The following is a 10,735-nucleotide window of genomic DNA, read 5'->3' as shown; positions in this document are numbered from 1 at the left end:
TTGTAGTGATGCTTTCTAAGGCCCACTTGACTTCACATTCCAGGATGTCTGGCTCTAGGTGAGTGATCACACCATCGTGATTATCTTGGTCGTGAAGATTTTTTTTGTGCAGCTCTTCTGTGTATTCTTGCCACCTCTTCTTCTTGTGCTTTTGTTAGGTCCATACCATTTCTGTCCTTTATCGAGCCCATTTTGCATGAAATGTTCCCTTGGTATCTCTAATTTTCTTGAAGAGATCTCTAGTCTTTCCCATTCTGTTGTTTCCCTCTATTTCTTTGCATTGATCACTGAGGAAGACTTTCTTATCTCTTCTTGCTATTCTTTGGAACTCTGCATTCAGATGCTTATATCTTTTCTTTTCTCCTTTGCTTTTCCCTTCTCTTCTTTTCACAGCTATTTGTAAGGCCTACCCAGACAGCCATTTTCCTTTTTTGCATTCCTTTCTTATGGGGATGGTCTTGATCCCTGTCTCCTGTACAATGTCACGCACCTCCGTCCATAGTTCATCAGGCACTCTATCTATCAGATCTAGTTCCTGAAATCTATTTCTCACTTCCACTGTATAATCATAAGGGATTTGATTTAGGTCATACCTGAATGGTCTAGTGGTTTTCCCTACTTTCTTCAATTTCAGTCTGAATTTGGCAATAAGGAGTTCATGATCTGAGCCACAGTCAGCTTCTGGTCTTGTTTTTATTGACTGTATAGAGCTTCTCCATCTTTGGCTACAAAGAATATAATCAATCTGATTTCGGTGTTGACCATCTGGTGATGTCCATGTGTAGAGTCTTCTCTTGTGTTGTTGGAAGAGGGTGTTTCTATGATCAGTGCATTTTCTTGGCAAAACTCTATTAATGTATCCTTGGCAGGATACATTATTGTTATATAATCCTAAGGAATGTAGAGGGGAAAATGTTTGTCCTTTCTTCCTCCTTAAGAATTCCAGACATCTCCTTCCTTGAGGACCCCTAGACTTCTTATCAACCTGCCTAGGAAAAATTTCTCTCAATAGCACCAAAAGCAAAATATTTTGACAGGGAATTAATAAACTATTTGTAAGACCTGTAAAATGGAAACCTTCCAAAACATTAACTTCTGAGAAAATTAAGTCATAATCAAATGGATACCTGTGCTAGGCTTACATATTTAAAGACTCAATAATGATAATATTTCAATTCTATTAATCTTTAGATTCAAGGCAATCCTGATCACTTGCCAGCAGGAGGTATGTAGAAAGTGAGAAACTGATTCAAAAACATATACAGAATAATGTCGGGAAGATGGTTTAGTAGGAGATTCCAGTCTCTAAGCCACCAATGAGAAAAACAACATAGCTCTGACACAGCTCAGGAGTGCTTCTTAAAAGCTGAAGCAACACAGTACTGTGGCAGGAAGGGGACTCCTTTCAGGGTTCAAAAGGCATTCTTGTCTAACACTCAGAAACAAATTGTCCAAGGAGACGTACATGCTGACAAGCAAGAGACTTTATTGGAAAGGGGTGGCAGGGTAGAAAGCAGTAGGGAAAGGGAACCCAGGAGAACTGCTCTGCCATGTGGCTCGCAGTCTTGGATTTTCTGGTAATTGGATTAGTTTCCACGTTGTCTTTGGCCAGTCATTCTGTCAGCGTGTTTCCTGTAACAGTAGCACAAATTTAAATGAGCAACAGCTGTGGAGGAAACCAACAGCCAGCACAACCACTGCATGAGACCAGCACTCTCAGCACAGATGGTCCCACAGGATTTTACATCTCGGACTCCCGGTGCTGAGTCCCTCCACCCTCCCTAACAGGACCCATGACAGCCAGTGCCTCCCTGGAACTCAGCACAGCCATCACGAATGCAGCAAAGCTAGTCCTGGTCCTGAATCCATGCATATACCTGCCCCCAGCTCTGACCTCAGCAACTGAACTTGTGCCTGCAATCCACCCCAGATCCTACCACAGGCTCTGTCCTTGCCGCTGTGCATATATCACTGTTCTGCGCATTCAACTACAGACTCACAGTTGAGCATGGGCACACTTTTGGCACTAGCAATCACCACTACCTGCCTTAGTCCCTCACTGTGTACCCAGAGTCAATGCTGAGGACCACAACAGTTGTGTTTCTGTACACTAAAAATGAAAGCTCCAAAAAGGAAATTAAGAAAAGATAAAAAACAAGGAGATCATATCAGTCAATCCTAAAGGAAATCAATCCTCAATATTCATTGGAAGAACTGTTGTTGAAGCTCCAATACTTTGGCCAGCTGATGAGAACAGCTGATTTATTGGAAAAGACCCTGGTGCCGGGAAAGACTGAAGGCAAAAGAAGTGGGTGGCAGAGGATGAGATGGTTAGAGTAACATTGCCAATCAATGGACATGAATTTGAGAAAACTCCAGGAGACAGTGAAAGACAGGTGAGCCTGGCATGCTGCAGTCCATGGGTTGCAAAGAGTTGGACAAGATTTAGCAACTGAACAACAACATAGTAGAACTATATGTAACTTTGTTCTGTGTTTTCCAAGTCTACTATAAATGTGTCATACTTTCATAATTAAAAAATAAAAAATAGCTAAAATGAAAAAAAATAAATAAATAAATACCATTTCTCACCTATCATGTTTGCAAAAATCTAAAAGTTTGATAACATTCTGTAATTCTGTTGGTTGAAACTAGGAAAATGAATAATTGCTTCCAGTGCTAGTAGAAATAGAAAGTAATGTGACTTCTGTACAGAATCTGGCATTCTCCAACAATGCTACATTTACACTTACCTTTTCAATGCAATCAAATGATTTATTGAAGTTCTCCTTACATTAAATTTTTCAAATTAGACGTTTCCTTTTAAATATGGCAGGCCATTGATCAAAACAGTTAATCTCATCCAGTTGAGTGTACTTACCTTTTAATCTAGCAGTCTCACTTGTAGGAATCTTCCCTGAAGATACACAACCATAAATCTGAAACAACATATGTGGAAGATTATTGATTGTGGCATTATTTGTAATAGCAAAATAAAAATACACTTCAAGCTCTCAATTAGAGACCGGTTAAAAAAGAAAAAGATATATTCCCAGAGTGAAATACTACTCAGCCAAACAAAAGAATGAAAAAGGGAACATGCCAAAGGGAAATTAAAAGGGTTAAGTAGCAACTAGTGCACCTGAGGTCCAGATCTTGGTTTGTAAACATAATACCTCACTGAAGGGAACCAGAGCTCCTTGGAAAAATGGCTGTTCAGATGTGGGGCAGGTAAAGTAGAGGTTCAGTTCAGTTCAGTTCATTTCAGTTGCTCAGTCGTGTCTGACTCTTTGCGACCCCAAAAGTAGAGGTAGGCCTGAAATATCTCAGGCCAGGGTGTAAAAAAGAACTTAAAACCTGATGGAGATAGGTCAAAAGGTTACAGTAGTGGCTTAAATGGACTCATTGGCCAACTCGGAGACAATCTGGGCAGCAAAAAAAGAATACAGATGACAAAGGATTAAAACACACTGAACAAACAAAAATAGGCTGGTGTGGTGGGGGGGAGGAGGGGGGTCCAGCTGTGTGGCAGCCCGAGAGGCGGCTGGAGAGAACAGACCCTGTGCGGAGAAGGGCGGCCGGCCAGCCTTCTGATGCTAAGGGCGACTGCGCAAGACCAGGTTGTTTTTCATCATTCAGAACATTGTCTGAAGCAGGTCCACCGTGCCGTTAGTAACGAGGAACTTCGAGCCAAGGCACCTGTGCCGTCAGACGTTGCCTAGCGTTAGAAGCGAGCTGGAATGCAAGACCAACATCACCCTGGCCAATGTCATCCGACAGCTGGGCAGCCTGAGTAAATATGCCGAGGACATTTTTGGAGAGCTCTTTACTCAGGCAAATACTTTGGCCTCTTGGGTAAACTCCCTTGCTGAGAGGGTCAACCGCCTCCAAGTTAAAGTCACTCAGCTGGATCCCAAGGAAGAAGAAGTATCACTACAAGGAATCAACACCCGAAAGGCCTTCAGAAGCTCTACTGTTCAAGACCAGAAGCTCTTTGACAGAAACTCTCTCTCCATGCCTGTTTTGGAAACATACAACACCTGTGGTACTCCTCCACCTGTCAACAATCTTACCCCTTACAGGGATGATGCGAAAGAGGCACTCAAATTCTACACAGACCTTTTGTACTTCTTTGATCTTTGGAAGGAGAAGATGCTTCAGGACACCAAGGATATCATGAAAGAGAAGAGGAAGCATAGGAAAGAAAAGAAAGATAATCCAAATCGAGGAAATGTAAACCCACATAAAATCAAGACATGTAAGGAAGAGTGGGAGAAAATGAAGATGGGTCAAGAATTTGTGGAATCCAAAGAAAAGCCTTCTTGGTATCCACCCACCTTGGTGTACCAGAATGGCAGCATTGGCTCTGTTGAGAACGTGGATGCACCACCACCACAGTCAGACTCCATTTCTCCACCTTCTCCTTCCTTCTCTGAGGACAACTTGCCTCACCCCACCAGCAGAATTCAGCTACCCGGCAGACAATAACCAAAGAGGGGCTGGCGTAGCTGGACTCAAAAGGTCCAGTGTGGTCAGCCCAAGCCACCCACCACCAGCTCCTCCTCTGGGCTCTGCACCAGGCCCCAAACCCGGGTTTGCTCCACCACCTGCCCCTCCACCTCCACCTCCGATGATAAACACTCCACCCGCATCCCCGCCTGGAGGATTTGAGTCTCCAGCGACCCCGCCACCACCTTCACCCCCATCTTTCCCGCCTCACCCTGATTTTGCTGCCCCTCCACCTCCTCCCCAACCGCTGACAGTTGACTACTCCACTCTGCTACCACCTCCCTTATCTCAGCCAACAGGAGGCGCACCTCCGCCCCCGCCCCCGCCCCCTCCTCCAGGGCCCCCTCCGCCCCCTTTTCAGTGGTGCAGATGGTCAGCTGGCTGCACCTCCTCCGCCACTTTCTAACACCACCAAGCCCAAGTCCTCCTTGCCTCCTGTGAGTGATGCCGGCAGCGACTTGCTTTCAGCCATCCGTCAAGGCTTTCAGCTGCGCAGGGTTGAGGAGCAGCGGGAACAAGAGAAGCAGGATGTTGTGGGCAACAACGTGGCCACCATCCTGTCGCGTCGCATTTCTGTGGAGTACAGCAACTTGGAAGACGACTCCTCTGAGTTTGATGAAGACGAATGGTCGGATTAACTCTTCTGCCTGCCGCCTACTTCCTTTTTCTTTCTTTCCTACCTGCCTTCTTTGATACCTACCCCAACAGTCCCAAGGGGAAGAAAAGGGAGGAAAAAAAGAATTTCAAGGGGCCAGAGCCTTCCCTGAAGCAACCAAAGATATATCCCAAGTGCTTCCTCCAAATCACCATGTATTTCCCGTCTCCCCAAGGTCAGGCCCCATGGGGATGCTGAGGTTCTGTAGCTGGGATGTTCCCTGCTCCCTTCAAGTGACTGTTGCTGACTGAAGAGAAGGGAAGACCCCAAGCACACTCCTTTGATTGGGTTTAAATTGGAGTTGGTGCCTTCCCCCAAGAGCCATTTTCTGTAGTCTTGCCCTCAGCTGCTTTGCATAGTGCCAGCCATCTTCTTGTCCTGTAGCCTGCTGGCCCCTTTCCCATGCACCGAGAGGGCGAAGCAGCCGCAGGCCTGGTGCCTCACCCTTCTGTCCTCATCCGCAGGGTGAAGCTGCCTTTTTCTAAGCCATCTCTGTGTCTAGATGCCCTTTATTCCAGGAGCCATCAAGCCCCTAAAGAAATGTCTCACCCCTCTCTGCTCAGAAACGGTGCCTTTCTGAAGGCAGGGGTGGCTGCCTCCCTCCCAGGCTTCCTTCCCAGAATGTGCTGTTCCCGTGTACCTCAAATACCACTCCCTTGCCACCAGGTGCCTCCAAGCACCACAGCCCGGTTCTAACCTCTAGATGCCATGACCAAACTAGCCCTGACACTCAGGGATCTGAGCCTCTGCTGTGGTTAGGAGCCGAGCAGAGACTCGGAGCTGCAAGACTGGAAGAAGACGGAAGTCTTTGGGTTGAATGACACTGAAGCCTGGAGACGGGAAGTGACTTGGCTCATGGTCACACCATTGGATGGGGACAGAGCTCAAGCCCGGAGTTCCTGATTCCGAGTCCCCTGTGCTTTATTGGACCAAATCGTGGGCACCTGCTAGATTCCAGGCTCTGTGCTGCTCCAGACCTCCCGGCAGAGGGGAGTCCAGCCAAAGGGTGCAGGGCCTGTGCCAGGCCTGTCAGTGCTGCTCAGACCCTCGTGGCCGCACTTGTCATCGTTTGCCCCGCCTTTCCTGTCACCAGCCCGGCACCTGGCCTTGAGTGCTGCCCTTTGGGGGACCAGAGTAGTGAGAGGAGGAAGAGGGTAGGCAGTGTAACAGGCGCTGCTTTCAGTTCCTCTGCATCTCCTCCCCTGTTTGCTTCCCCAGTTTAAGCATAGGTCCTGCCAACTGTAGAAACTTCAGTCCCTCAGGCTGGCAGCAGCCTCAGGTAGCTGCCTGGGGAGGTGGGGTAGGGAGGCCTGGCAGCCGTGAGGAGGGCTGAGAGGCAGGACGACTCTGGGTCCTGTTTCCAGCTCCCCTCCTCACTGCACCATGATGTTCCCTCCCTCCCACCTCCCCTTTTCCCCAAGCTAATACACAGGTGCTATTCTTGAGAAAAAAAGGCTGGTCAGCTTTGGCCAGCAGTGAGGTTTCTTCTCTTCTGTTGTGTAGCCTCTTAGGCTGAAACCAGCTTTTCCTGGCTTCTCCAGCTCTCCGAGCCCTGAAACAAAGACAGACAGGATCTGTCTCCCCGCAGCACAGCACATGGTTCTAGTAATTCCCAAAGCCCTCATCAGCCCCTCCAGCTCGAGGAGAGCGTGCAGTCATGGGGATGGAGCCATTAAGAGGGCAGTGTGCCCGCCTGTCTCCCCAGATAGGGTGTCTTGGGCGCAGGGCGGGCACCAGGCTCTGGCGCTGAGAGAGCCAGACCTTGTGCACCCCTGCCATGCCTCCCACTGTGTGCTCCAGAAGCTGAAGGTGCTTTCTTCAGAGCTCTAAAATGGCTGCTGAAAGTGCCCCCCAACGGTTCCCCAGCAGTGACCAGGGCAGCAGGCAGAGGGCAGCGGTTCTCCCAAATAGGAGTCCTGGGGCCTGGCTAGGCCAGGCCAGGGTTTGGGCCTAATGGCTTTGACTGAATCACCCCCACCCCACTCCTTTCCGGAAAAGGGGGAGCCAGCACTGTGCTCATATCATCCTGCTCTGACCTTGAAGGGGGCGGTGTTGGCCTGGCTTCTGGAATGGACAGAGCCTGCCGTTGAAGAGGGCTGGGGGCAGCAGGAGGTGGGGAGGGGCACTGCCTGCGGAAGGTAGGATTAGATCATTAGCTCAGTGACCTCCTAGGCTTTTGACGCGCTGTGTTCTCATCCTACAGCTGGTTTGGTAATGATCTGCAAGTCCCGGAGAGCAACAGCACAGCTCTGCCTGACGCTGTCATTAAAATCTATGCAGCCAAGCTTGGCGCTTTGTAGCAGCCGGCCTTGAGAAGCTTCCTCAGCTCGGGGGGGCTGGGGACCCAGTCAGCCAAGAGGCCCTGTAGGCTCTACTTATGCATATGTGCACCAAAAAAAAAAAGCTTCTTTAAACCCAGAGCCCTTTAAGATGATAAAGGACCCTGTGCAGGTAATTGTGTGTCTTTGGAATCCTGTAATTGTAGAAAGCCAAGTTTAGTGATTATTTATACTGGGCTGAGGCTGGTGAGGGTATGGAGCAATGGCCCCTAAGGACTCTGAGGGCTGAAGGCAAGGAGCGGCCTCCCTTCCCTGTTCTGCCCAGCCCAGGGGACCTGCCCCCATTCCTGTGGCCCAGGGGCCCAGCTTCCAGTCGGCAGTGTCAGAAGTGACTTGTGGCTCTGCCTTGGTTGTGAGATGAGTACATTCCAAAGGAGCAGCCATGGGGAGGGGGCAGGCTCAGCGATCCCTTGGAGGCTCAGAGCAGCTGGTCTGAGCTCCAGCTCACCTTCAACGGAAGTTCGCACACCCTTCAGAAACGACCCCGGCCAATGTCACTGCAGAGCCGAGGCGGTGTTGTCAGGGCTAATGTGAAATCTCTTTCCGTGGTGCCAATCTTCTGGCTCTGGTGATTGAGGTCTCTGTGGCTTTGGTGACCCTGCTTATAAACATATTTATATCAGAGAAAACAAGGCACTTTGGGAGCATTACGGCTCACTCTCCTACACATACATCATTCTAGACAGAAAGTAAAAGACCCTGCTTAAGCATTCCCACTGTGTCCCAGCTCTGCTCTCTGCCTGCCTCCCACCGCAGCCCCCCCTCACCTGCTTGGGTAGGAGGGCAGTGCCCCAAGGCTAGGGCCTTTTGCTCAGGAGAGTTGTCAGGCTTCCTGGGCTCGTCAGGCTTTGAGCTCTAGGGGTCCAGCTGACCTGGGATATCAGGTGTTGCCCAGAGATGCACCTCATCCCGTGCCTCAGGAAGGGCTAGGGAGCAATTATGTTATTGTATTAACTTTACTCAGTTAACTCACTTGAGAAACTAACCAGCTTTTACTTTCTGTCTAGAATGATGTATGTGTAGGAGAGTGAGCCGTAATGCTCCCAAAGTGCCTTGTTTTCTCTGATATAAATATGTTTATAAGGACCTGGTCCAGTGGATTATTCTTGGCTGTGTTTGCCACATGAAGATGTTAGGGACTGGGCTTGTATGTCGTGGGGGACAGTCTGAAGATGGGGCCCCTTCCCCTGAAGATGGGACAGGAGCTGCAACTGAGGTCTGAGCAGTGGGGCTGAGCCAGACCCCTGAAGTGACCCTTTCCTCTTTCCCCTGCTGCTCTCAGGTCCTTAGAAGAGAAGGACACCCAGTTTTTCAGTCCTATGCCTCCAAGCCTGGGCTCACGTGAGTCCCTGCCAGGTTCATGTGTGTAGCACGTTAGCACCCCAAGTGACCTGAGGATTCTATGTGATTGTTTTATGTATACTTCCTAATACATAAATGCCAACATTTAAAAATAATAATAAAAAATAAAAATTTAAGTCCATAATGATATTAAAAATATGAGAAGATGAAAAGGAAAGTAAAGGTGTAGAATGGGGGAAGCTCTCCTACAGAGAAAAATGTCAAGGGCATGATAGAATTGGAAAGCCACTATTTTACAACTGCAAAGTGATAACTATTAATAGTCTTGAGTATAACACTCAACTTATTTGTATAGTAAGATCACAAAATGATTTCCTGAAATATATTCTGGCTTTATCTGTGATCTAGGATTAAAAGACTTTGAGATGGAAAACCTTGATCAGATAAGGGAAGGCTATGGAATCCTTACTTTAGCATGCTTTTTCCTTCTCCCCAAAGCTGAAAACTGCTTACAAGTACAGTCCTTAGTGTCTTGACCTTGAATTCTTTTCATCTTTTCTTATGTGGCTACAAGGTGTATTGGAACAACCCACTGAAAGAAGCTTCATCAGTAATGAAACTGAAAGACAAATGTCAAATTGTAAGTTTGATGTATACTTGCACATATAATTGATGTATATATCAGCAACAAACATCATAAAGTCTCATGTCCCTAATATTAAAACAAACACACAAACATAGGAATAGAATGAATCACAGAGGGGAAAGCTTTCTACCCTGAAAACTACAAAATATTGATGAAAAACATTCAAGAAGACACAAAGAAGTAGAACAACATCCCATATTCATGAGTTGGAAGATTAATGTTTTAAAAATAACCATACCACCCGAAGTGATATAAACATTCAAAGAAGTCCCTAATGCAAATCCCAAGACATTTTTTACAGAACTAGAAAAATTGTCATAAAAATCATATGCAACCACAAAGGATTCTGAATAGCTAAAACAACCTTGAGAAAGAAAAACAAACCTGGAGACACCACTCCTTCTCATTGCAAAACATATTACAAAGTTACAGTCATTAAAACCAGGCCCTGGTTCCTCTCCTCATAGAGCTGCAGAGGGCACTTTGGGGCCATCTCTTCTCAAGGACAGGAGGCATGGGATCCATGGGCAGCTGTCTCACCACACAGAAGTCCTGCCACCACAGACAAAGAGCCAACATGTGCAGCCGGGGCCATGTGGTGCTCACCTTTCTGCTCAGGAAACTTTAACTCACACCTGCAGCCACTTGAGGCCCTCCTGGGGTGACCTTCAGAGGGGTGGATCCCAGGCAGCAGGAGCCATGGTGAGGAGGTCTCCACGGAGGTCGGCTGACACTGCAGCTCAGTACTTGGTGCCTCTTTGCCAAGAGCAGTTACCGGATGTGAATCCTATTTGGCACAAGGTTCTGCCTATTGTCACACCATGTGTCCAAACCTCAGATTAGCTATTCAGTAAACATTAATCTACCAGAGGTCGCTTAGAGAAAGGACAGCCAGGTGCCTCCAGCAAAAGGCTACTTGATTCTGACTTATCAAACATTTTAAACCTTTACCTTATTAATCCAAGGCAATATTCATACACACATTTACAGTAAGTAGTATGAAAGATATTCCTGCTTATCAACTCCAGAGAAATGGAATATTTCTGCCATTATTCTAACAAACAGTGTACAACATCTAATGAATGCGGGGCCCTCTCCTAGTCCTGGGATGCGGCAGCACACAGCACAGCTCTCACTCTCCTGCAGCCCTTCATCACCTAAGAGGGAGTGAAAGACAGTGACCCCATGGGATGAAGTGCTCTGGGCGAAGATGAAGCAGGGGGAGAAGACAGACGGCCATTGGGGAAGGAGAGGGGCAGACTGCTTTGATATTAGAGCTCAATA

The 10,735-nt window shown here is 47.6% G+C and overlaps 1 protein-coding gene across 1 annotated transcript; it reads left to right on the top strand.

Annotated features, from left to right (window-relative positions):
• The first annotated feature begins 3,208 nt into the window (after window positions 1-3,208).
• On the top strand, window positions 3,209-5,229 carry LOC128063929 (actin-binding protein WASF2-like). The gene is given in 4 exon segments (XM_052656761.1): window positions 3,209-3,231; window positions 3,657-4,449; window positions 4,451-4,864; window positions 4,866-5,229. Coding segments are annotated over 4 exon segments (1,512 nt in total). The 3' UTR covers window positions 5,148-5,229.
• Window positions 5,230-10,735: the final 5,506 nt, after the last annotated feature.

This window comes from Budorcas taxicolor, chromosome 18 (genome assembly GCF_023091745.1).
Source record: "Budorcas taxicolor isolate Tak-1 chromosome 18, Takin1.1, whole genome shotgun sequence".
Taxonomy (NCBI): domain Eukaryota; kingdom Metazoa; phylum Chordata; class Mammalia; order Artiodactyla; family Bovidae; genus Budorcas; species Budorcas taxicolor.
This window is presented reverse-complemented; position numbering and strand designations above follow the sequence as displayed.